The following is a 26,371-nucleotide window of genomic DNA, read 5'->3' on the forward strand; positions in this document are numbered from 1 at the left end:
AAGCCACATGTGAGGCTGGTCAAGGCCATTAAGGCCCATCTGTACACTCAGTGCCCTGACAGGCAGATGGGTTCAAATTACCTGCCTGTGGTCTAAGCAAGGTTTCAGTCTACTTTCTGGCCATTCCCAAAAAGCGTTCGTCTTCCTAGAAAGGTTTTTAAAACTCAATAGTTTTGTTTTCAATTGTTACATGTGCCCTGAAATTAGTCTGCAGAGAATGCTGTCCAGGGTAAGAAGGGACAATCCCATGGTTCACAAGGATCACAGAAAAGCAGAGAAAAGGTGATGCCCTGAAGGGCCACAGAAGAACTACCTGACATGAGAGCTGGCTGTCAAAGAGCTAGCTCCTACTGGCCGCAGACTGGGAGCAAGGAAGGCCTATCTTGGTCCCTTCTTATTGGGGTCATCTTCCTCCATGTTTAAGCAACAGCAACTCAAAGCCTGAGGTTTGCATAGATGTCCTCCTAATCTCCCAATTCCCTCCCTCCTCCCTTTCTATTCAGGTGAAGGGAAAGTCCAGAGGAAGAATTTCTGCTTCAGGTTGATTTACAGAGGCCAGTAAATTTATCAACTCTTTTGACACCACCCCTTTCCTTCCTCTGCTCCCCACCTACCCACCCCATCCTCCTTCTGCCCTCCTTCCCAAAACATGCAATTAAAGAGAAGGCTCAATATCTGCCCAGCAGGAAGATTCTTGTCACGACGGACTCACATATTTGCTGCTAATGTGGTACATAGCAAAGGGACCAGAACACCAGCAGCCCCTGGGGACCTGAAGCTCTTCCTCTCGGGGTATGCCTGGAGGACATGGACCAAGAAAACCCACTGGTGTGTCTCTAGGTTACTGCAGTGATGTATGGAAACTAAGCTCCATCCCTCCCTCCCTCCTGCCCTGTCTCCTGGCCCTTTCATAGATAAATATAAAAAAAAAAAAAAAAAAAATATATATATATATATATATATACAGTCTCTATTTTTCTTTAAAGTGGCTCACAGGACCAAACTTTTCCATTTAGAGACTGACTCCTTGCAAGAGGGATTGGAAGTTAAGGGTTTGTCTTTGCAACAGTGTCCTCTCAGCAAGCACTGCAGATAGGCCTGAACATTTTGAGAGGATGCTTGGATGGACAGAGCAAGAGAGAGAGCGTGTGCATCTCTCTACTCAACATTACCAAGAAGCAAGGAGAAAGAGAATTACATACCTCCAGGATTAGGGCACAGCCAGCTGCTCAGCTCAAGTCACTCATCCACCAACCTTAGCACCAGCCTGGTTAAGGATCTCAAGAGCTCTCAGTCTTACCTTTCCCAAGGGCTTTTGCAGACAGAGCTCCTGGAGTTTGGTGCCAAAGCGTAGCCTGAGCACTCAATTAGGCTGAAAGCACAGGAAACCAGTCCCTTTACCTACAGGAGCTGTACTGCCTCCCCATACGTGGCACAGATCTGTATTTCGTAGCTTTCAATGGTAATGGAGCATTTTCTTGATCAAGGCAAGAGAAGATAAGAGAGTGTGAGCAGATGCTATCTCCAAAACAGAGTGACAGAAGCCTCCCAGGGGCTACACACTGCCTCCACATATCGGAAGTAACGTAATGCTGGTTAGTGGGCAGTTCCGATTCCCAGACGAAATGGGACATTTTCTCCATCTGAATTTCGCAAGAGGACTCACCCCTTTCTTACACTCTGCAAAGCTTTCCCAAGCAGACATCAAGGATAGTGTGATGAAAGAGGGTTGCCATTCTGTTTTTTTCCCACCACCCCCTCCAAGGGACAGATTATACATTGTGCAACGTGTACAGATACAGTTATATACACATACACTTAAGTACAAAACATAGTTCAGAGCTTGATTTAACAAATATCCCCTGGGGGTAAGGGGGTGTGTCATACTGACAAGGCATATCCCTTTAACAACTTGAAACAGTCTCTTTAAGTTTCTACCAAAACAAGGAAAGGAAAGAAAAACAAAACAAAACAACCCTACAAACCTTCTGAATGATAAGTTTCAATATTCCAGTTTGATAAGGTACCAAGAACATTCCTCTGTGTGTGTGTGTGTGTGTGTGTGTGTGTGTGTGTGTATCTGCGTTCAAACATGAACAGAGGGTTGGTGGAGAAAGATTGATGCAATTGATACTGAAGCGAGATATGGGGACTTGAACCTCAGCCAATTCTCATCCTCCTCCAGTTTCCCTTTATTCAGATGTTTGTGGCACAGTTCTTTAAGTACCTTCATCTCCTCAACCACCCCTCTGTATCTGAAGCTGAGAGTTTGAGATGGGTGAAGCTGTGTGAGTCCGTGTGTTTCTATAATCCATGTTTACTTACTGTAAATACCATTTTTATACTTAACATCTATTATGTACGTGATTTGTATAATGTACTTTATTTCTGCTACAAGTAATTTCATGAAGTTTAAACTTAATCTAATTTTGAACAAAACAAAACATAAAAAAACAAACAAACAAAAAAAGAGACCAACAAATGCAAAATGGGAAAAAAAGGACTTTGGAAATTCTAGGTCAAGCTGGTTTAAAACAAGCATTTACAGTTTCTTCCATCACAGTTACTGATGTGACTGTACAATGTTACAGGTGCGATACAAGCTTCGTCAATGTCAAATTCCTCATTCTGGTAAAAAAAAATCTTAAATTTATTTAATAAAAGTTTTACTTGCTAAGTAACTGGGGTTTTACTTCATGTGTTAGTTGCACCTGCTTTTAGATAATGCTTACACTTGAAGACAATCACCAAAGGCCTGGGACAAGAAAAGTCTCTTTCCATTCGGCAGATCATCTGTGTAGTCACTTAAAAAGAATTTCATAGGGGGATGGATGACAGAGCCTGAGTCCTACAGAATACAACCCTGGCTTACTCTGAACACCACACGGCGTCCCCGTGTCTCTAAGAAGGCTGTGGATTTTTATTCCAGTCTTCAGCATATGATCCCCAAAATGCAAGTTTGTTATATTAGCCCAATTGCAATGAGTTAGTTCAGCAGCCAGGCTCCAGCAGAGCTAAACACAAACCAGTCACAGCTCTTGTGTGCAGATATCAGGTATCTTTTAAGCCTTTGTGTACTCTGTTCACGCCTGAGAGAACAAAACTGGTTCTCTCAACAGCACCTTGATGGAAATCAATCAATCGAGAACCAAAGCCCAGCCCATCTGGTGCTACGCACAGAACCAGGAAAAGGGAAAGCAAATGCACAGACTCGTCGTCTCTGCCCTGAAGGTGAGGAACACGCTAGTGGTTGGTAGAGAACCAACTCTGTTTGCCACGCCCATGTTTCAGCCCTTCCTATAAAAGCACCAGTTTCCCTCGGGCTTTCTTCCTATAAATAAATATAAATACATAAATTTCTTCCTATATATAAGCCCCTATTTAGTGGTCCTGGAGAAAAGCAGAATATGAGCACAGAATGAAATCTAAGACTACCTCAATTTTTGATGCCTCCTTGCCCCTGCACCAACTCAATTCTGCAGTGACTGAGCCAAAGTGTATACTGCAAACTGTCATGAGAAGCAAGCAGGTGTGTGTTTTAGAAGGGGCAAGTTCAAACTCTAGATTGCAGTGAGTTCTTATTTTCACACAGCTCCATAGAAAGCTTTGTCTTGTCAAAATCCAGTCAATGGCAAGGAGAGAGGAAGGAAAACTCAGCTGGTGCCTGTTCCTATGATGTGAATAAAATGTACTTGTGACTAGAGGTGCTACACACCATTTCCAGTAACAAGAATAGAACTCAAGCTGCAGTGACATCTCTTGGAAGTACACAAGTTTTTATATTAGTTCAGAACAAGAGTGTACTTTGTCAAGCACCTAGCTATCAACAGAGCAAAGGAGAGGGGCATGCAGTGACCCTTCCCCAGGAAGCCAGCTCTCACGAGCCAGAATGTACCCCTCAACCTGCTTTTTTTTCTTCTCCTTGGAGAAGATCAGCTATAATTGAAGAAGGATTGCAATTGGCAAGGCTCTGCACACTCCATTTTAGTTCTATATCCCCTAGACAAGCCTGTTTTTTAAGCAGTACTTGGCTGTTCCAATAAATTCCAAACTTGTTAACCAGTTTCTACAAAATGTTCACCTTTCAAAGCTACTTAAAGTTCCTTCAGGATTCATGCATTGCGGACGGGAACAACACACAAAATAACCATCCTCTCAGACACCAAAGAGCCCACATAGGATCTTTTATCCATCCCCAGCCCAGGAGTATGCAAGCAGACACTGCTTTTTCTTAGCTGCTAGAACTTACAAGCCATGACACATATCCATAGGAATAATGTGTTGGGGAAAAATGCCCTCTACATTCTTTCTCCTGTTCAGTGCAGGAATCATCAACCCATCTTGACATTTACAGCAAAGGAAGAGCTGATATAACAGGTCCAGTGCAGTCAGCAAATGTCTACCAACAGGCCTGTGCGCACAGAAGCCAGGTCACCAGCCTTCCTTCACAGAGGAAGCATCAACAGGTAACAGCAACACATAAACCAAAATAGTTTTATTAAAACAGAGATTAAAATTCTATTCATAGGAAGCAAGAAGGTTCACAGAATACACAAAACAATGAAGCAGTGGAGCAGGATGTCCCAGGAATGTACAGACATTCTGGGACATCCTGTACAGACAGAGGTTAAAGCTGGAGCTGAGCGAAGACTGGAGGCAGTAAAAGCAGACATGTGAGGCTGAAGGAGGGGAGATGGGCGGAAGGTTAAGACACAGTGACTGATGGGTAGAAATATCAGAACTGTGGCTGAAGCAGGATGAGAGGGAGACCAAGACGAGTCTTGTTAAAAGACCTAAGGTTACTTTGCCACCACTGCTGTCCTGCTCCTGCTTGACACCAACGGTTGAATGGGATGCTTGGTGGGATGGGGCAATGTGATTAGAAGGGATGTAGGGTGGGAGAGAAGACTGAGACTGGGTGTCCCTTAAGGACTGCTGTAGTTATAGTAACTCCGTAAAACCTGGTCCCGGTCATTGGGGAACAAAACCCAGAGGCAACACATATGCTGCAGCCACCATGGGTAGAAAACCTCCTGCACCCGTGTGGCACCCCCCCGGATGATGGCGAGTGCAGCTTCAGGAGCAGGAGAAGCAGTTAGGTGCACTTTGCCCCTGGAAAGAAACAGTCAGAGGAGCCAGTCAATCCTTGGTGTGGTTTTAACTGTGCAGACCAACTACCACAGGTTTCTGCACGCTCATGTTCTATGCTGAGGTGTACATGCACAACCCCCGTGATGTACCCAAGCCGATACACTCTTCCCATTAGTCTTCTTGCACATCCAAACAGATGCGCACACCATCTTAAACACAGTTGTGCATTTTTTGCATGCTTTCAAGAAGAGACATGTTCCTGCAGACACACTCCCTCCCAGACTCCTACATCCTCCTCCAAATACACACCTGGTATTCTCTAATGCTGTATCAGTATCAATCAGGCCCAGGATGCACAGTGTGACAGAGACATTTCTGTTCTGCATGATGAGTTCATGGCGCAGTGAGCTGAAGAAACCATCCAGTGCAAACTTGGTGGCAGAATAAGAAGTGGTGAAGGGAGTGGGTATTTTCCCTGGAAAGGAAAAGGAGACAATGAAAAACACCAGGAAAGTGGCTGTAAGGAGGATGGTGACATGGAGCGGGAATCTGGGCAAAGACAGAGACTTTGCCATCCTGCATCAACCCATGTTATGTTCAGATGAGTTTCCCTCTATTTCTAGTCACATGCGGGCACTTAGAAAATTCTACCACTTTGTGTGAACACATCCCAGCACAAGAGCCACCACATATGTGGATAAGGGGAGGAAATTTCTTTTGACTTACACAGTAACCAGGTCACATACTGGCCTAAAAAGCCCACTGTCATGGTCTACCTGCAGCCTTCCCCTCCCCCATCACATGCAAACATACAGACTGGATCACATGCTGGTGCATCTGGCCATGACATTTCCCTGACAGCAAGGCACGTTACGTTACAAGACAGGGATGAACTGTAGTCTGAACTTGTGTATGGTGATGCAGCTCCCTTGAGTACATGCTGAAGACTTTCTCCTGCCTTTCCATCCTGTACAGTAATTGCAACTACTCAGCAGCCTGCTATTCAGGCTGGCCAAAGCCAGAAGGCCTTAGAGTGGCAGGATGGTCTCAATGCTGAGTCAGAAATGCAGGAGAGATGGGCCTGGCTGTGAGGGACATGAGCCAAACAAGCAGATCTGGGCACACGGTGAGTGAAGAGCAAAGTTCCAAGGGAATGCAAAATGGTGCAACACAGAGAAGGTCTTCCAGAAAACAAGAAGGCTAGCCAGCCATGGTCCTGCTTGCTACTATAAAACGCACAGCTTGAAAATGTGTTGAGAGGTTGAAGTACACAGACAAACAAGATGTGCTGGGAACCATTGTTTCCACAAGGCCCGCACTTATGCCAGTTAAAGACACTAACCTGTGAGGGAAGAAACAACCACCAGAGAACCTTTATTCTTCTCCAGGGTGGGAAGAGCTGCTGTTGCGAGTGCCACATAACTGAAGAAATTCACCTGGAATGATAGAAGTAGACATGGAAGAAGCAAGAGGGTTTGGAGAGAAGGTCAGCATGAGCCAAAAAGCCAATACAGTGGTCAGAAATGGAAAGGAGCATGGCTTGGATTTGCTTTTTCAAACATCAAGAAAAAAGAATAATCTCTGCAAAGATGGGGACAAACATTGCATCCATCACTCTTTCAGATTCCAGAAAAACCAATGGAGGAGAGTCAGAGCAAAGGTTATTGCTGAGCTTTAACATACAGATTTCTTGACAAGGGACAATCATGTTCCTCTTTTAAGTTCCTCTTGACTGAGCTCAGACTACAACGAAGTGTAACATTCAGCATCTCTTCTGAGCTTGACTGCTCTCTAACTTGTAGGAAATTTCTTACCTGTGATCCCAAGTTCCCTACTCTCCGCTCCTTCCAACATGAAATAGAACTAATATCACCCACCTGACCTAAGAAGACTGAATCAAGAACACAGCTTATCTCCTCCATGGTCCTGAAACCTGGTACCAAGGTGATTCTACAGGAAAACTCTGAATCTGTGAGCAGAGACTCAAATGGCAAACACCATTTCAAACAACCTTATTGTGTTCTGCAATGACACATGTACTTGCTATAGATGAGTAGGAAGTGCTTGCTCCTCACCTACTGGCCTTCTTAAACTAGACATACATTGCACAACTGCCTGTAACTACCCATCAATCCCTAGCAGTCCTGGACTAACAGGAGATAAGAAGGACAGAAGGAAAGAGAGAAGTGAAGTTCTTCCCAGACATTCGTCTGCACACATATACAACAACTGAGCAAAACACCTGTCTAGTAACAAAGCCTCCAAACCATTTGACTTGAAACATGAATGAAATAAAAGGTTTGTTCTCAACCATTGCCATAGACTTGAATTTGCTTTTGAGCTTCCCAAAGCTGTCCCAGGAGAAGCCAGACTCACCCAATTCCAGATGAGCTCTTCCTGCTGGGAAACCTCACCTGCATGAGCCAGCGGGTGTATTCCACATCTCCAGCCCACATCTGGAAATGGGTCACACCAATGTGATTCAACACCAGGTAATCCAATCCCCCTGTGGGCAGGAGAAAAAGCAGTCAAACAAAGGGGCCATCCTCTAACCAGTAACAAATGATTGAACTCGGAAATGCCAGCAGGAGGGCTGAACCGCTCCCTCAGAAGGCTAGAAAGTGCTTTACCATGAAGATACATGAAATACGTCCATTTGGGAGCAGCTTTGCTTGCTCCTCAAGGGTAGAATTGGAAGGAAAGCTGTTCTTCTTTGATGGCAGCTCTCTGAAATGATGTTCCAAGGTAGTGCAGACTTGGAACTTAGTTCTGGTGGTACACTCTGTTTTCGAAGTTATAAGTATACAAATTTGTAGCAGAAAAATTATGATTGGTATGGGAATGTATCAGCAGGAACAGCAGAAGGTTTAAAAGAAAGGTATGAATCGATGGCTGCTGGACTGGCAGGTCATCCAGGTCACAGCACACTTACACACAGTTTCTTAAGACACCCACATGAGGAAAACCAAGACCATAATGAAGTAATTAAGAAACTCAAATAATGGACAAAAGGATAGTGAGTATAATAGAAAATGCTGCCTAATGACAGTCTGACCCAAATGAGGCACGACGGAGAGACAAAAGATCATAATCACTTAACTCCTACAGGGCACAAAAGACAATCAAAAAGCAGCACATGGTCACCAAGAACCCAGAAGACACGATGAGGACTCAACAGTGGGCACCCCTTGTCCTTTGTATCACAAGTAATCTTGGTCAAGGTACTTGGCGATACACATTTTGTTGCCTGTGAGTACTAAAGAATGAGTGAATGCGAATGCATGAGAGTGGGAGTAGTGTGAATCAGTTCTGATTAAAATAAGACCACCTGCCCCTTCTATACAGTCTTGGACTGAGCTTTGCTACAGGGGCAGGTCACTGCTTTCAGACCTCCCAGTTTCTGCCTCTCTCAACACAAGGCACTATGTTCAGGGTTGGGTGTGTGCAGCTGGTACCTGCTCACATATGGCAAATGTGTATACGTGTAGTACCCTGTGACAGGTGAGGTACTGCAGCTGTTGCTATGGGGTGTGGCTTTAGTGAAGTACTATGAGCAAGTACTTTCTGCATACTTTTCTCCTCTAGCAAAAGACATGCCCTCCCCATGAAAGGCAGCTAAAAAGATGGCCACATCCACATTGGTATTTACAAACTGCACACCCTCCTGTCCTAAACATCCCCCTCGGTGAGGAACATGGGGAAACTGAAGCAGGAAGCTCCTACTGGAATGAGAACTATATATGCCTATATACCTGAAGGCCAAAGAGATGCCCATGATGCTTACCCAGCTTTTGGACAGCAAACTGAACCACCTTTTCAGGCTCTGAAGGGGAAGACATATCTGCAGGGATATAAAATATTTTCTTTGCTCCAAGCGTCAGGCATTTCTCCACCACCTTGAAGAATAACACACACCCAAAGATTAAACAATATGGAGTGGCGGGGGGAAAGAATAGAAATTAGTGCACTGTAAGGCACTGTTTTTTCCCCATACTACTATCAGTGACAGTCAATTCTGGACAGAGACACACTTTAAGTCTACTGCTATTCAGCCCACGGAGAGCTCATTTTGCATCCAGACTTTGTTTAACCAGACACTTAAATAGAGGTAACTCCTAGCAGTATGCAGATTCAGTTGACCTTGGAAAGGGATCAAGATTCACCTGAAAAAGACAGTCTTATTCAGAAGAACTCTTCTGGAATAAGGCTTATGCTTTATATTAAGTTCTTCTTTTTGTTCCAAAATACTTGGTAAGGCTCTAGCAGTATTCATCTTTCATAGTTCCTTTGCTATGTTGAGTATGTGAAGGTCCCCAGTAATGATACACAGTTTAGCTATTTGCTGAAATAACGCCTTCCAGACATTAGGAACTATTCTTATGCTCACTGTCCTCAACTCTCCTTTTGCGCCATTTCATGGTGAAGAACTTTCCTTGTAAGTCACCTGTCCCCACAGTTTAAGAGATGCCTTCTCTAAATATTGTCCCATTTTTATAAACTACAGATAAAGCAGTCTCATCTATTCAAGCTGGTCAAAAATTATTTAACCTACAAAAAGGTTTGAGTCTTTAACAAAACAGCTACAAATAGAACTGTTTGGACTCTGAAAAGCTGCACAATATCGCACAGGCATTGTAGTTCATAGAATCATAGAATCTCTCAAGTTGGAAGGGACCCATAAGGATCATCAAGTCCAACTACCTGCTCCTTGCAGGACTACCTAAAGCTAAAACCATATGACTAAGAGCATTGTCCAGACACTCCATGAACAGGCTTGGTGCTGTGACCACTACTCCCTGGGGAGCCTGTTCCAGTGACTGACCACCCTCATAAGAATAACATAAGAACATAAGAATGTTATCCTAATGTCCAATCTGAACTTTCCCTGACACAGCTTCATACAATTTCCTTGTGTAAATGTTCAGGTAGTAAAAAGTTCAGGCAGTGTATATGCATCCTGCTGTACAGGCCAAGCTCCCTTCTGGGTTACACCTCCTCAGTATGCAGTGGTTACTGCCTTCTGGTAAGAAAAACCAGGCATATTGCAGCAGGCACTGGTGTATGGCAACACAAAGTAGCCCATCCGGGAGATCAGTTACAGAGAAGAATGGCACAGGACACTGCCAGCAAATCAGGCTCAAAACATGTCACTGACACGTTCCATCTCTCTACACAAGTGGAAAGAATTTCAAAAGTAACTAAGCTGTTTCTGCTCAACAACAGTTCTGAAGGAAAATTTATCATGCTGTTGGCTAACTTAACAAGCTAACTGCATGCTAACTTAACAACAGCTAAATTGTTGCTGTTGTTTTTTTTGGTAAGAGTCCAAATCTCTTATGTCTTCCCTCATACAAGGAAGTTCCTACCTTCTGCAGCACAGCTTCCCTCCTTGCAGTCAAAACAATTTCAGCACCAAATCTGGCATAATGATATGCCATCTGCTCTCCAATCCCAGCACTGGCTCCAGTCAGGAGAACACGGGCACCTGACAAGCTCTCTTATTTTTGGGAAAGAGAATAAAAGATACAGAAGTAAGTGAAGGAAGCAGCAGAGGAGCTGCCCTTAACTAATGGCAGAGCTCTAAAGTAGAAACGTGCGTGGAAGCGCCCAGTGGAAGTGCCCAAAAGTCTTGATGCTTCTCCAAACCTAGAAGAGGCAGGACTGACCTGAAGAAGCCATGAGATTAACAATGCCTTCCAATTCTTGCTAGACTGAAAATAATAAAAAAATCACCAAATCTTTGAACAATGAGTTATTTTCCCCTTCTGACAGGTGCCTACAACAAAAAGGTTAGTCATCAGCCACCTCGTGTCAAGTAGCCAGCCATATTGATCTGTTTTGGCCTGGGTCGCAGGAAAGCTTGGCTAGCTCAACAAGCTCCAGCACAAGGCAGTCAGCTTGGCCTAACATGCAACAGCCAGTTCCCTCCTCCATCCTGACAACACCCAGGTTCATACTTCAGTCATGGAGCAGGAGGCTCAGTCTGACCCACTTCACTCAAGACAGCAGCTGGCATGCTAGAAACCAAACAGCCAAGCCTTGCTTCACCATTCCCATCCCTCCTCCCCAGCTCAGCATTCTTCCATGAAGTTGGATAATGGATAAAATCAGGCAGCTGGCATGGCTCAGCTGCCATGGAACAACCCCCAGGCCCAGCTGCCCAAGAGGTGCATTGTTTTATTACTGCGTGTTTGTTGTGGACGTTATGCCTAGGCTATCACTGCCAAGGAACAACGATACGATTATGCAAGCTAGCTGTGTCACACGCCTTTTGCCTGTGTTCCTAGACCAGTATCTTTCAAGGATGAAGTTGATTTTCACATTATAAAAAGCTGTACAACATAAACCAGGCTCTGGGCCTTCTGCATATCATTTATTCTTTGCCATCAGTTTGGAGACATGTCAGCCCTCTTGTGCTGGGCACTGCACATCTACAGAGATGGTTCTTGACCCCAAGCAGTTTGCAATCAAAACAAAAAAAGAGAAAGTCAGTGGCAAAGTACATGTCATTTTTTTGCCACATAGACAGCAGGATCCCTTGTAAATGCTGTTGGACCATTTTGTCTTCCTCTTTGTTTCAAGCTTCTCTTTATTTCTGGGAATGAAGCATTGCTTTATGACCACTAACTCTGGTAAGACTATGGGCATGAATGAGACCACCAGTTAGAGTTTGCAAATTCAACCTCTTCTCTTGCGTGACTTATATTCCAGTTTGGAATGACCCCCCTGGTGAACCTACCTGGGTTAAAAGTGTCTTTCCAGAAGAAAGCTAGGAGCCCAGCTATGATCCCTGTAGCACAAAGCACTTTTCCAATTGGCTTCATATCCCAAGAACTTGTGAAGAACAAAGTGAAGTCTTGAAGATGAGCAGTCCAGCCAAAATACTGTAAATGTCTTCCTCTGATGCTGGAAGCCAACCTGCAAGAGGCATGTAAAGGCCTTTTCTGTCTTGCATGTAAGAGAGGCACTGTGTAGAACTGAGCCTCCACCTGAGAAGTCTCTCCACTGGGAGCCAAAGTCACCTTTGTCAAGAATGAAAGATAGGGAGGACATGAACAATCAACACTTTGATAAGCTGCAAAGAAGTTGCTGTTTCCCTGTTAAAGGGAGGGCGCACCACAGTCCTGTGAATGGTTTGCATTTGCCCAAGAAAGTGCCAAGCAGTGCAACTCTGTGTTCAGAGGAAGTAACCCTGGCAGGATGAAAAATGTAAAGCTGCAGGCCTGAAGACAACAAAACCTGCCCTCGTACGAGAAGAAGGGATCCAAAGAGGGCAGAAAACAGGTCTGGAGAAAGCTCAAGAAATCATCACATCTATCTTCCTGCCTTGTTCAACTGTTTTCTCAGCCTTTCATTTGCTCCAGGACAGATGGTCTGGCATTCAGTCTGTCTTAAATGAACTGGACTGGGGGAATTATTTTAAAATGTCTGTCCCTAATGGAACACTCCAGAGAAACTTGTGGAGTCAGCACGAATTCCTCATTTAAACCATGACTTGAAAGTCTCATTTTACAGTAAAAGCCTTCTGCATTTTGTATTGCTGCATTCTATTTCAGATTCTCACAGATACATTTGATGTAAAACCACATCAAATCTGAAATGCAAAACTAATGAAATTATTACCTCTTTTCCGAAATAATACATTATCTGCAGCTGTCAAAAAAATTTAAAACAGATATGAAACCGTGCTGACAAATTACATTTAGATGTGCTCTTCCATGCTTTGGGAATTATACATGCCTGCTGTATGTAAAACAGGGTACAAGGCAGGGAAAAAGGTGAGGGATTTATTTCTGTGCTTCTCCTTCTTTAGAACTTGTCTTGCAAAAGGAAACTTCAAAACTTAAGTCAGTATCAAAACTTACTGATACTAATAGCATTCACTTACCAAGCTGAGCATCATTAGCCAGTACTACTTCTTTGTATTTTCTGAGTTTTTCTGTCTTTACAAATTCTTTAGTAGCCAGAAGCAGTTAGATACAGTAACTACAGGAGGAATTAAAAAGAAATTTTGCAGTAGTTCCAGAAGCTGTCTTCTGCAAAATTCACTTTGTCAACTTCCACAGTTCTGCAAACATCTTTAAAACTAGCTTTTTTTGGGGGGGGGGACAGCATATCAGGATATGGCTAATACTTAGCGAGATAATGAAATTAACAGTCTTACCCAGGGTACAGAGATGATCATGGAGAGCAGACTTTGTAGGATTGAGGCCTGGAGAAGATAAAAGGGAAAAATGGGAACAAATATGAACCTCAGTAGCTCGAAGATTCTGAGACAATATAGTAGATATTCTTGAAGTTGAGAAGTTACCAGGTAGATTTGGAACTCAAGGGTTTTAAGTTAAAAAGCATAACGTGATTTGACAACACAATACGTATTTTCTATTTCTATTCATTGTATCTATTTCTACTCCCCTATTACAAACAGGGGATCCAGGTCAGCTGAATGTCAGCAGTTCAGACCATCTAATATTTACTTAAAGGTGGATAAAACAACAAGTACCTTCTGTTTTGAATATGTCTGGATTTTCTTAGGATTAAGAAAAAAGTGAGAAACAGATGCTTGTACTGAGAATTGTGATGGTTTCAGAGCACGGCAGGCACCCACAGCAACAGCTGACCTTGTTTTGGCCAAATTTTATGTAAGCATGTACAAAACCTAAAACATTAGGAGCTCTATTAATTACAAAAAAATGAAAAAAAAAAGAGAGAGAAATAGAAGAAAGAGACATCTGATTCTAAGAAAAAGATCTTTCACTGGCAATTCCCACAGCTCTCTGAACTCAGAGTCAGCCTCTATACAACACAAGTTCTCCCTCGTCTACAGGAGAAAAAACCCCTCCTGTCTAACCTTACAGAACGTTTAATTCATTAAAGAATTATTACGCTCATAGCTGATGACATTCACCGCAAAAAGCCGTACCGCAGGATAACCGGCACTTCCTACTGCACAACACAAACGAAGCAGCAGAGTCGGTAGGATGGAGCCTTGTCGCGAGCCTTGGGGCTGAAGCCCCGGCCGAGCTTCCGTCCAGATGCGAAGAGCGGCAAGACACCGTCTACCGGCATGTCGCGATACAGCACGAAGAACCGGTGAAGGGACATTCCCGCAAAAGGCAGGGCGACGTGCCCGGCCGACTCGAGAGCCGCCCTCGGCGCGGAGGGGCTCACCACAGAGAGGCACGCGGAGGTGCTGAACGCGGGGTGCCCGCCCGCCTGCTAGCCCGGACCCCCGCGAGCCCCGCCCGCGGGGCCCGACCTACCTGCGCGCGCGGCCGGCCCCTGCGTCCCGCGGCGGCGGCGACGGCGTCCCCCTGAGCCGCCGCGTGACCGCCTCGGCGACGGCCCGGCTGCCACGGCAACCGTCGAGGCGACCGCGCCGCGCAGGGGGCGGGGGCGGGGAAGGGGACGGCCGGAGCCCACCGCTCTGCCCCGACCACGTGACCGGCTCCCGAAGGTCCCCGCGGCGCGCGGCCGAGCGCGCCGCCCCTGTCGCAGTCATGGCCGCCAGGCTGTTCCCTGCCGTCAAGTGAGTCCCTGCGCCCGCGCTCCCTCACCCCCGCCCGGAGAGCTCGGCCCGAGCGCTCGCCCTCCCCCCGCATGCACCGCGCGGCGCGCGGCCCGCGCCCCCTCTGCCCCCGCGCGGAGGGTCTCCCCCGACTTCTCGCGGGCCTGTGGCCAGGGCCCCGGCCGGCCCGGCTCGGCCTGGCGGCGCCTGGCCTTACTGCGCCCTCGGCCTCGTCTGGCCCCGTGCCAGGCTTGGCCTCCATCCGGCAGCTTCTCGGTGTGCCTCCAAACGCCTGGCAGGCGTCTGGCGGTGTTCTCGTGGCGAGCGTGGATGCGTCAAATAAAACCTGGGAATGCCGCCCAAGGGCGCTTGTTTGCTGAGGGAACACTTTCCGATCTGAACGTACAGCCCGCTCGAAGGGAGAAGGTGTGGAAGGGTGCCTTTTCCCCAAAATACTTGTGAATACATGGATTTAAGTATTGATTCTCTCTTACTTCTCTCAGAGGCTGTATCTAGCCTATGTTCTACTACTGCAGTACTGCTATCTGGCAGCTTTTTGTTTAGTTGGCTGTTCTTTTATTTGCCTAGGTGTGCGATAGCTTTTTGGCTTTTTTAAATGGGAAGCAACTCTCTGCCCTGTAAAGTTGAAAAAGGCAGTCTCCCCAGATCTCTTGTCTATAATGAAAAAGTAAACAAAGGTCAAATATTCTCTTCCTGTCTTCCACTTTGCAGGTTGCCACTACAGCTGTAAAACTAGTGTTTGCACACCATGGAGTCTACTGGGAAACCTTAAAAGCCTAGGCAATGCAGGAACAGGCATGGCCAGGTGTTAACCGGACTATAATGAGCTTAACAAGATATTGGTGTCTGTCAGATTAATCAGATTACTTATTAACAAAACAGCAAGAACCACATCATTAACATGGATGTCTTACGCACTGCAAAATCCTATAGTTCCTTTTATCAAAGGTATATGCCCATGATTCTCAGACTTTAAAAAGTGGCACATACTCTGAGGTGTTTGACACTTTCTCATTTTTTATTGAAAACTGTCACTGATAAAATGTGAATGGGTATGGTTTCAAGGGGCTGACAGGGAATAGTTGGCCTAGGAAGAAAAGGAAGGTAGCTAGATACTTGTCTGCTGCTTTCTGTCTGTAATAAGACATTACAGTGGAGTATTTGTGACCCTCAGATTTCTTTATCAATACCTTCCTTTTGATGGTCACAGCCTACTGAGAGAGATGCATTGATAGTCATAACATGAACTGAAATGTTGCTGCTTTTGATTCTTTCAGGTTTGTCATCAAAGGAGGCCTGGCTGGAGCTGCTGTATATGTGGTATATGATCAGGGGCTGCTGGGCAGTGGCACACAAGGTGCTGAAGCCCTCAAAAAAGCTCAAGCAGCACTGCCTCCAGCTATCCAAGAGTGGACAAGGTACATAGGCTGGGAGGTAAGTACTGTGCAGATGAACACAGTCAGCAAAACAAAAACATTCTCTGAATGAGGAGGAGAAAACATTGGGGTGATATTCTGGTTCCAGTGATGCTGGCAGGAGTTTTGCTGTTGGAACTGGATTTCACATTGAGAATATTTTAAAAAGGATTAAAATGGAAGGAGGATAAAATTTTATAAATTTAAATTAAATTTATAAATTTTATTATAAAATTTTAAATTTAGGGGAGAGACATTGCTCACAGATGTTATTTCAAAGGAGAAGGGGTAACTAGCCTATGCAGGGTCAAGGAGGGGATTGCAAGCATGCTCTGGGAGATATTTCACTATGTAGTGGTATTTCCAAGCTTCTTTTGAAGGATCTTACATGCTTTTAAAGAATTAACAAAAAGATTCTCTTCCCAATTTCTCAAGCTGCTAACAGTTCATCAAGTTGAATTTAAATTGCCTGAAGAGGCCCTTCTCTTTAAGGAATTCTTATTTTTTAAAATCCTCAGAACAGGAGAAGCCTTTGCTGGAAGTTTGAAAAGCATTTTTCATATTAGAGACTATTCTAAACTAATAGATCACTGTAAGGAGACAGCCATGGAGATGATTTTTCAGGAGCACCCAAATGTTAAGTACTACCTTCTGCCCCTACTTTATACTGGGGGAAAGAGCAAAGTCCAGACTTCAGGCCTCATGTCTGATCCCTTTTGAGACTTTCAGAGAGTAGGCACCTAAGTATCTTTGAGATCTGAGGTCAAGAGTCTTCTCCAAGGTGATGTGAATCCTGTTACAAGCAAAGTCCCTTAAGTGCTGATATCTTGTCTCTCTTTCTCTTTCTAGCTCCCACCCACTCCAAAATTTGACTTTTCCCCCTCTGATTCCTGGAATAAAGGTAAAGTAACTTCTCACCAAACTGTGGAAGGAGCAAGGGGCCAAGAGTGATGTAGCTTCTACCAGTCTTGTTTCAATACTGTCCTCCTAAATTGAATGATTGAGAAGGAGGTGATAGATGTTACAGTCTGGTGTAAGAAGCATTGGGACTGGGACTAAAGTGTATTCTGCTCCAGGTTTTACCACGAGCATGCTGAGTGACTTTGGACTTAATTTCTTGTTCCAACTGTGAAATAAGGAGGAGGATGTGTGCCCATAAACCTGTCTGCCTTTTCTAACCAGAGGAGCTGGTGTTTCTTTTACCTACAAAGCTTGCTGCCCACCTGTGCCCCAAGACAGGCATGCCTATGCTATCCTACAATCTAAGATTGAATGTTTCGGTGAAGTGTTTGGGGAGGCCTGTGGCCACCACAATACATAGGTAGACTTTAGGTACCAGTGAGTTCATCAGCACCGGTAGTGATCAGTAGAGCATAAAAAAGTAGAGCATAAAAATAAATGATTACTTATTTTTAAGAAAGGTGAACCTTTGGTTAAAGATTGAAGAGTTTATAAACTTTTCAGATGCTTGTATGTCTGAAATCAGCCTCTGACTTTTCAGAAGGGATGAGTATTCCCATTATTATTAGAGTTTTAGAGATCTTGCTTGAAGGCCACAGCATGTTATAAATACCTAGTAAGTTAATTTATAGGTTTTTTTATGGTGCAGCAAAAAGTCTTCACGTAATTGTGGGAAAACACGGGCCACAAATATCGTGACACGTCCTGCATCACTCATGGAGTCTGTGGAAAGGCCAGAAATAAAATGGAACTTAGCTCAGTTCTTCATTTCAGTCTGGTAATTGTCTATCCCTCATACTGGTCCTGAAGTTGGAATTTCTCTGTGTCACATATGCTACTGAGACAATAAAGCTGTACTTGAACCAAGGATCGTTCAGGCCTTAGTGTGTTTCAAAGCTTCTGAGATAAGAGCTAGATTTTTCTCTGTGTTTAAAGAAATCTACAATGCTAGAATACCATTAGGAAATTTGGCGTGAATGATGCTCTTCTTGGGATAATTCTTCTCTGCTTTCCTTGCAGGAGTGCAGACAGTCATGTCTGCCTTGTCTGTAGCTCCCACCAGGGCCTGTGAATACACTGTGGAAGGCTGGAAGTTTGTGAAGGATCTTGTCAAATGAACACGTTCTCCAGGGTTCATGATTCTCTCCATCCTATGTTGTCTTTGGGATGATGCATAGTCCATCCCTCTAGAGGGCAGCTCAGCCATGCAAGGGCTACAATAAAAGGCTTTGGAACTTCCATTTGTATTTGGGTTGGTTTTAGCGTACAGACTGCAATAATTGCTTTCTGTCTTACCAGTGATCAGAGGCATCAGCAGAGATCATGGATCAATTGTAATGAAGTGATGGCCATATGCTGAGGTATAGCACCTGTTCTAAAGCTGCCAAGTTTGCTCACTAAACAGATTCTTCTGAAGCTGAATTAGTCTTGAAGGTGAATGCCATCTAATTCAAAACAAGCCAACAAGACTTAAAAAAAAATTTAAAAATCCAAGCACTTGTCTTCAAGCTAGCTGAGGAGGGAGTACCTCTGTCAGACAAAGCACATTATTGATGTGAAAGCTGCTTCCAGGAGGTCTGTGACTTGTCACATGACTGGGAGTAGCCAGTACTAGTTGCAATACTTGTTGTTGATGACAGGGTGCAACAGAAGGGCATTTATAAGTCTGTGATGCAAAACTCTAGAAAGCCATAGGAAACTTTTAACACTCCCCGCCCCCAGTCTGTTCAGCCTATGGGCATCGCCAGTGTTTCTAGTACCTGAGCTCGAACAGCAAAATCGCAGTACTGTTTAACTTTTCCAGCATCTGATCCAACTATCCTTGGATGCATAATGACCAGTAGCACTGTCAAATTTACACCTGTATCTGAATTCTCAGCTCCACAGCATAGGTTATTTGGAGGCAAGGGTTTAGGTTTTAAATTTTACTAGCTGTTGGCTAAAACTAAGTGGACTCAGTTTGTGTCTTGACTCGAAAAAGTACTCTGTCTGATGGCTTCTTTAAATGTCTGTAAAATAGGGTTGGAAGTACCTTTAAGATACTGGCACCTTTGTGTGTAAAGCTTTGTCAACTGAGCAAGAGAGAAAATGGAAATGGGAAGGATGTCCAATCACAGCAGAGTTCTCATGGAAGGCAGAATGAGGCTGAGGGATTTCCTACTTCATCTAAACCTACTGCCCTCATGAGGAATTAGGCTGAGGTACCTCAGGAACAGAGCCCATTGACTGCAACTATGTCTTTTTGTATTATAAGTTCTTTGCAAAGGAACAGTGCTATTCCACAGCTGAGGTATGAACAAATATATGAACGTGAACTACTGGCCACTGAATAACTTCGCAATCTATGTGGATGTTTTTTCATTTCCTTATTTTTTGAATGCCTAGAGGCTTCAAGCTGTGTTTTCCTAGCAGACTTTTTCCCAGGTTTTGCATGAATAAAAACAGAAATGTGATTTTTTTTTTTTTTTTTTTAAAAACAGAAACCTTGTTTGCTGATAAGAAGCAATACAAATTGGGAGACGGGAAGGGAGTTTCCCAGAAAGCAAGAATATTCTCTTGCTATCCATCTCTTCCACAGGAGATGGATAGCTCCTCTGAAGAGGAAGAGAAGCAAAGATTACAGCACACTTCTCAGTTCCCTGCCAAAATGTAAGTAGGTCCAGAAAATGCTGAAAGTAACAACTAGCTGTCAAATCAACACAAGATACAGGGTAAATTTCACTCTGGCAGGGACCATCGTGAACATTTAACTGTGTATCGGGGACATATGGACAAGAACCAGTGTTAGCAGCAAGAAAATTGTTTGCCTCTGTAGAAGAGGCACTCAACACTTTTTTGGTAGAAGTGTGCAACATACAGTTAAATTAAGGCCTGGGCAGAAAGTGGTTTCCTGGCCGCTCATTCCTGCCATCGGTTTTCTGAGGATTTTTTTTTCATGTGGGCAAAATGAGTGTCCATATCACGATGGATTAGGTACTAACATTTTTTTCTCATGGTAGAAATACTAGTGGGCACATGCAGGCAGGGATGAGGGTTGCTGTAAAAGCTCGAGAGGTGTTTTATCAGAGTGGTGATTCTAGGGATGGAGAACAAGGATGTAGCATGGCAGGTTTAGAAGTCAAAGTAGCTCATTAGCAGGACATCTACAGTAATTCATTACAAAATAGTTTTGATCTATGTGTTCAGTCCTGCCATGTGTACCCCTCCCCCTCAAAGCATTAATGAAGTAGCTGGGAAGCAATTTCCACAGCTCCTACAACACTGTGGCATTCTCTGCATTGTGAGCTGTTTGGTTTGGTTTCCCTAGAACAGGCCATAAACTACATCTGCTGTTAGTGCATGTTACTTTTTAACCTCTCCAGCTATGTCCAGGACATGAAAAGGCAGGAAACAGAAAAAGCCAATCAGTTATCTGCAGTTGTCTCTTACCTTTGCTGCTATGAAGGGTTCTTGCAAAAGGAAGACGGTACCAGTTGCTGCCAAAGTGAGGATTGTCAGAAGCGTAATCCACCGGCATGTCCAGAGGACAAAAAAAAAAAAAAAAAAAGACACGTTAAAGGCCAATTCTCTGCAGGCTGGACTCCAGAGGGAGTCCAGGAGTCACATAGCTTGGACCTATCAGGTCTTGAAGGTACATGTCTGCAAATCCCTTTCAAGTGATGCAGACTTTGTCATAGACCTTTGGAGCTGCCCTTCTGTACATACCCACTGATGATGGAACACATCTGGGTGATTTGCTATCTACTACATTTTTTCCTGAATCTAAGGTAAAGTTTAAGCAAGAGGAATTATACCAATAGACAGGTGGTTTGCCAGACTCATACAGTTCAGGGGCAGCATTGTATACAAGAAGTTCTGAATCTCAGCACCTTCACTGTGCTTTAGTCTCTCCTTCCTACTGGCATTTTTGAAGCTGGTCTGAGGTGGAGAAGCAAAATCCTTCACTGATGCTCACCTTCAAAGTGGCAGTGTCTTCCAACTCAGTAAGATCTAAAATGAGTTGCCCATTCTTGCTCTGGATCCATCTTCATCCACATGCCTGGCAGATGTGAAGCTTTTCACAGCAGGCCATCTTAACCTCTGCAGGAGGAAGCTGGTGGCCACAGGAACTGTGTGGCATTGTAGTAGCATGCCAGTAGAGAAGTGAATGGGCTGGCACATGTGCATGCATGGCCTAGGATGATTATACAAGCACAGGGAGAGTAATTGAGCAAAGTGTATGTGCATGAAACATTTGGCTAGCTTGCAGTATGCTCCAGTTTGTGGACTCTGCATATGTTAATTTTAATGGTGATGAAAACTTTCCCAAGGTTGGTTTTCAGTCACAGCCAAGGCATATACAAGGAGCACCAATGGCCTAGAGGGCATCAGTATTGTAAAATGAAGTTACAGATTTATTCTGTGTTTTTAACCCTTTGCAATGGGATTGTGGCATGAGGTTGCAGAAGTCATCATGACATGGCATAGCATCAGTATGAATCTGTTCCCCCTTCACAGAAAGCATCTGCGCATATATCGGATGGGCTGTTGTAAATATACAGCTTGTAATGGCTCTGTCCTCGGGACCCTCTTTGTCCCAGAGCTGCTGCTCATGCTTCTAAAACTAGGGACAGAGATTGTCCTCGCTCCTGGCAGCAGAGGTGGCATTTCTCCCACACCGATGTGCTAACGCAGTCACGTTGTTCTAGTCTGTCCTAGTTACAGAATGAGCCAAGACACAGCTACAGGACAGGAAATAGGCAGGCCTAGTTACGGAGAGTGGGATGAGTGCTTACTCAGATTAGGAAGCAGATTTAAAACGCAAGAAGGTAGAAGGATTTGTGGGGGGTTTGTTTCCTTTTTAAACAAGTAGTTATATGACAGAACTTACTGCCAAGAGATTTCAGAGGATTTGGCTAAGGTATAAATAGCTTTAGAAAGTGCTTCCTGGGGTATGGGTCCATCAGTGGCTCTTAAACCTAATGGTCCAGATGGAAGCTACAGCTCAGTAAACCTTGGAGTGCCAGACACTAGGAGTTTATCACCTGATGAAGGATTGCTCTACATGTACCTTGTTCCACCATATTTTTCTTTATGCACCTGCCTCTAAAAGAGAAAGGATACTTAGCAGGAAGGACTTTTCATCTGACCCAGTACATCTATTCTCTTATTACATCTTGAAGAGAATGTGTACATTCAGTAAGGGACTGATCCTTTCACAAAATTGCTGGATTTAAGTTGAATGTTCTTCCAAGTCTAGTTTGTGACCTATAGAAATAATTGTCGGTAAGACAGGGTGCTAATCAGATTTCCTTTGCTGAGCAGGCTGATGTCAGTGGCAGTGTAGAAACTGACTTGTTAAAATAGTACCTGTGCTGTAGCTCACAGAATTGTTGAGCTTGGAAGGGACCCCTCAAGATAATCTAGTTCAACCTCCATGCTCAAGCAAGGTCAGCTAGACCAGGTTGCCCAGGACCACGTCCAGCCAGGTTTTGAACGTCTCAAAGGATGCAGACTCAACAACATCTCTGGATGACCTATACCAGTGTTTGACCTCCCTCACAGTAAAAAATTGTTTTCTTTTGTTCAGCTCACCCAGTATCTTTTCTCTTTCTGAACATGGTGACACTGGGTACTGCCAGAGTGGCCTGGTGCCACTACACCAAACAGTTCTGGAATAGCTTCCTCACAAAAAGACTTGGCATTAGTGGGTAGGTCTAAAAACTCCCTAGTGCATTTTGTAGTTGTGTACTCTATTTTTGCATAAATATCCAGTCCTCCTTTCTGGTTTTTAGCTTTTTGCCTCATAGATGTTTTGTAATAATGACTTTCACAGGCTACCTTTTTTCTGTCACCAGTTACCAAGGACTCTGGCTGTCTCTAGTGGACCTGTCCTACAGAAGGATAGAAAGTTTACATCTGCCAGCACTGTGGCACTAAGCAGGATTATGGGATGCTTCTATCCCACTTCCAAACTTACTAGTATCTTTTCAAGCCCTTAATATCTCTGGCTACACGTGGGGAGGAAAAAAGAGAAGAGGGAGGGAAAAAAAGAGAAGAGGAAAAGGGCAAGCAGCTTTTACTAACCCTATTTAAGCAGATTTGTTTCCCTATGCTGCATAAAGGATAATTGGCCTTGGGAGCTGGTGCAGAGTGTTTCTTCAGCTTGACTGTTTAGTGTTCTCAAAGGCCCAGTCTATCTTCTCTTGACAGAGTTCCCCCCCTAAGGTTTGAGAACAGCTGTGCCTGCAACAGAGGTGCTGACTGGAGCTATTCTCAACACAAACCAATTAGGTATTACACACAACAGTTGCAGTGATTAGTATCTGAGAGGGGGTTCTTTTTGAATGGATGTTTCTGGGAGGGAGCTGCAACCTCCAGGGAATGGTTTTTGAGAAAAAAGCAACTGAACAAGGCATTTCTCAGACAGTCTGACCCAGTGACTTAAGCATCAGGTACAAATGTTACTTGTGGCCTGTGACTCTAACCTCAAATCCCAGCACAGGCTTGTAACTACGTGTTTCCCAGTGCCACATGATTGCTTGCTTGATCTCGTCTGCATTTTCAAAAATGATGCCCATTTTCCCCACTCCTAACAGGAAAATTTCACTTTCAGAACATAGCTTTTAATCTCTCATGCAATTCCAGTCATCTTTTACTGGAAAATTTTGGATGAATGTATAAAGCACTGCCTTTACAATGCAGTGGGAGAGGACTACAGCTCATTCTGCTAGTAAGGGAACATACCTGCACTGTGCTGCTGCTGATGTTAAGTGGCACAGGCTCTGATTTGGCTCACTGGCAGCATAGCAGCAGGGATTGGAGTTGTTGCCCATGCCACTCTCCACTCATCCCCTAGGTCTACTATTTAGTGCCCACCAATGGGATGATCAGTTTCTGAAACACAAAAGGAAAGAAAGTAAAGCATGTGGCTGTAGGGCTGATGGCATTGCCAGACCCTTGAACCAGCAATTGTAATCCCAACCAACCCTTGATACTCAGAGCATTGGAATGTGCTCACAGTTGTTTTTACCATGTGCACCAGGTGAATGAGGGAGAGGGGAGTGACACACTGTTTGTCAGCTTGTGTCATGAAGCATTAACTCTGCTCAGTCTTTATAAAAGAAAAGTAGTATTGCTGGTCGAAACAAAAATAAAAGAGCCCCAGTCCCACAATATGATCATTCTTTTGAAGTGCTGAAGTAATTTTATCAGCCGTAGATCCCCTTGTTCACAGTGCTTCTAGTGGAGTCTTTCCTTGGTTCCCAGTGTGAAATTGATTATTCTAAGATTAATCATTTTAAGGTTCAGAGAACAACCTTCTGTTTCTGGAACACAGGACAGTCTCAAAAGTCTCTAGGCTTAATTTTTTACAAAGAGAAATTGCAATATTTGGCTGCATAGGACAGAAAAGGTCATAAGGATCATACTTGGGGCAGTAGCAGCGGGGAATTGGGTCCTCTAGATTCTACTTCCAGATTCTGACAGAGAATAAAATGCAAGGCAAGACAAGACTGCTGGCTTCCATCCTACCTTTCTCACTGCTTTGTGCACATCTTTTGGTCATTCACTTTACTTCCCTATTGCGAAGTTCCCCCAAGGTAAAACTGTACATTTTAATAAACGACAAGAGTCCTAGTTAAAGCTTTCAGAGTTATAATTGCTTGAGGTCAATGTATAAACAGCACTCTTGACTCGCAAGAAAAGAGATAAGTGTTCCTTCAGTGCTCAGTATTGTTTTCTTTCAGTCAATCATTTCAACACCCTGTCAAAGAACCAGAGCCTTACCTATGTCACTTTCATGGTGGAAGAAAAAAGTTACCTGGAGAATTGTCCTTGCTACTGAATCCTCTAGCAGACTCCACATGGTATGTACCATCCTTGGTGCTATTAAATCCTTCAAAAGAACCATTTGTTACGAAGCCGTGGCAGAATGATCTAGGCTCACCTGTTTTGTAGTGGACATCTAAGAAAAAAATAACAAATTGAAATTGCGGTGGACACAAGACGGGGGGAAAAACCAAACAAACAAATGCCACCTTTTCCAGCTGTGGATATACTGCTGAATTATATAGTTCAGCTTTTTTGTCTGGGTTAGGTAGGATTGGCAAGCGCATCAGAATCTCAGGGTACAATGCAAATAGCAAGAGTAACATATAAAGGTTACCAACAGCAGCAGTGGTGTTGGGGGTGGGGGTTGGAGCACTGCGATCAGCTCCCAGTCTTACAAAACTGCATTCCATATAGTGCTTGCTTTACTAGTGAGGGGGCGGGGGGAGAGCACAGGGGAAAAGAGGAAGGGGGATTAGCTCCTAGTTATCTTACAGTTCAATGCAATAACATTTGCCTCCATTAGTTCCAGTACCATAGGCTTTCTGCAGTTGTACAGGCACAACATCAGACGTTGGCTTGGGAATTTAGTCAGTATCCTCTCTTAAGGGATGATAAATTGTTTGTTTCCCTCTTTGTTGTGAGCTCTTCCCTACAGACCTATAGGCAACTCCTCTTGTTTTACTTTTAGCCCTTTATCTAGTAGTCCCCCGTCCTTCTGTTCTTTCTGTCATGCAGGTGCCAGAGGCTTCACCTTATTCTAGAGCCTCGATAACCTCTATCAGTACCCCAGTTTCTTCCTTGGCTTCCCAATGGCAACTGCCCTTGAAGCAGCACAGCTTTTCCAGCAGGAGTTTCTGTCATGGCTACCCACGCACACACACCAGAAAATAACAGAGCTAAGATACTTGTGCATGGCTGCTATTCAGCAGACTGGCTCCTGCGCATGCTGGCAATTACAGTACATAATCAAATTAACTCCAGTGGTGAGACAGGAGCTATCTGCGTAGGCAACCAACTTTGAAAAGCAGCATAGCTCACATAACAAATAGCTCAGCTAGAGATGCACTAGAACAGGGTTTACTGGAACAGACCTCCCTTCTCTCCCACTAGAGTAAGGGTCAGTGTGCATGGGAAGCTGAATTTACCATTGACTACCCTTTCACTGCTCTTTGGTAAAACAGAGGACTTAATTTTCCAGAGCAGTGTTTAATTTTTACTTTGCAAACCACCAGAAGTAATAAAAGAATTGTCTCCAGGATGGCCTCTGTGCTTATCTTCGAGTCTTTTCTGAAAAAACTTAGCTGCAGCTTGGATGTCCCGGAACATAAGGGGAGAGGTAGAGTTGAGGTTCAGAACTCCAGTGAATGGTTCTGTGTCTGCTTCCCCATGCCACCAGGCCAAACCTACCACTAAGAAAATTCTGATGCTGTCATCGAGAGAGTCTTCATCTCTCTAGCTTTTGCTACAAAGAAAATGTAATCACTTTAAACAAAGTATGGTCTTGGTTTATGTACACACACTATGTACAAATAGGTAGAATACTATACCTCTGGTATGCTTGGAA

General features: G+C 44.2%; 3 protein-coding genes across 16 annotated transcripts in view; 2 read left to right on the forward strand and 1 right to left on the reverse strand.

The window, feature by feature from the left end:
- The window catches only part of CELF5 (CUGBP Elav-like family member 5), a 42,007-nt gene extending 39,326 nt beyond the window's left edge, over positions 1-2,681 (forward strand). For 3 of the 5 annotated variants that reach the window (XM_069790704.1, XM_069790699.1, XM_069790702.1), the window contains one exon: positions 504-2,681. The gene's annotated coding sequence lies outside the window, so the exon portion shown is untranslated. The remainder of the gene's footprint in view (positions 1-503) is intronic. The other 2 variants (XM_069790700.1, XM_069790701.1) reach the window with 2 other exon arrangements.
- Positions 2,682-4,480: 1,799 nt separating this feature from the next.
- HSD11B1L (hydroxysteroid 11-beta dehydrogenase 1 like) lies at positions 4,481-14,479 on the reverse strand. 8 transcript variants are annotated; one of them, XM_069790712.1, is made up of 10 exons: positions 14,355-14,444; positions 13,256-13,303; positions 12,980-13,077; positions 11,831-12,009; positions 10,458-10,588; positions 8,876-8,987; positions 7,506-7,597; positions 6,434-6,527; positions 5,401-5,566; positions 4,481-5,112 (listed from the first exon to the last, which is right to left on the reverse strand). In XM_069790712.1, exons 4-10 carry the CDS (start codon positions 11,913-11,915, stop codon positions 4,926-4,928), a joined length of 867 nt encoding a protein of 288 aa, XP_069646813.1. In that variant the 5' UTR covers positions 11,916-12,009; positions 12,980-13,077; positions 13,256-13,303; positions 14,355-14,444; the 3' UTR covers positions 4,481-4,925. The 8 variants fall into 8 exon arrangements, with proteins under 8 accessions (XP_069646813.1, XP_069646810.1, XP_069646808.1 ...); XM_069790709.1 differs by having other exon boundaries at positions 11,831-12,113; XM_069790707.1 differs by lacking the exon at positions 12,980-13,077 and having other exon boundaries at positions 11,831-12,113; positions 14,355-14,479.
- Positions 14,457-18,234, forward strand: MICOS13 (mitochondrial contact site and cristae organizing system subunit 13). Of its 3 annotated transcripts, none has more exons than XM_069790719.1 (5): positions 14,457-14,620; positions 15,332-15,568; positions 15,898-16,054; positions 16,885-16,936; positions 17,645-17,863. In XM_069790719.1, exons 2-5 carry the CDS (start codon positions 15,522-15,524, stop codon positions 17,692-17,694), a joined length of 306 nt encoding a protein of 101 aa, XP_069646820.1. In that variant the 5' UTR covers positions 14,457-14,620; positions 15,332-15,521; the 3' UTR covers positions 17,695-17,863. The 3 variants fall into 3 exon arrangements, with proteins under 3 accessions (XP_069646820.1, XP_069646819.1, XP_069646818.1); XM_069790717.1 differs by lacking the exon at positions 17,645-17,863 and adding an exon at positions 18,016-18,234 and having other exon boundaries at positions 14,604-14,620; XM_069790718.1 differs by lacking the exons at positions 15,332-15,568; positions 17,645-17,863 and adding an exon at positions 18,016-18,234 and having other exon boundaries at positions 14,477-14,620.
- Positions 18,235-26,371: the final 8,137 nt, after the last annotated feature.

Source organism: Haliaeetus albicilla, chromosome 8 (assembly GCF_947461875.1).
Source record: "Haliaeetus albicilla chromosome 8, bHalAlb1.1, whole genome shotgun sequence".
Taxonomy (NCBI): domain Eukaryota; kingdom Metazoa; phylum Chordata; class Aves; order Accipitriformes; family Accipitridae; genus Haliaeetus; species Haliaeetus albicilla.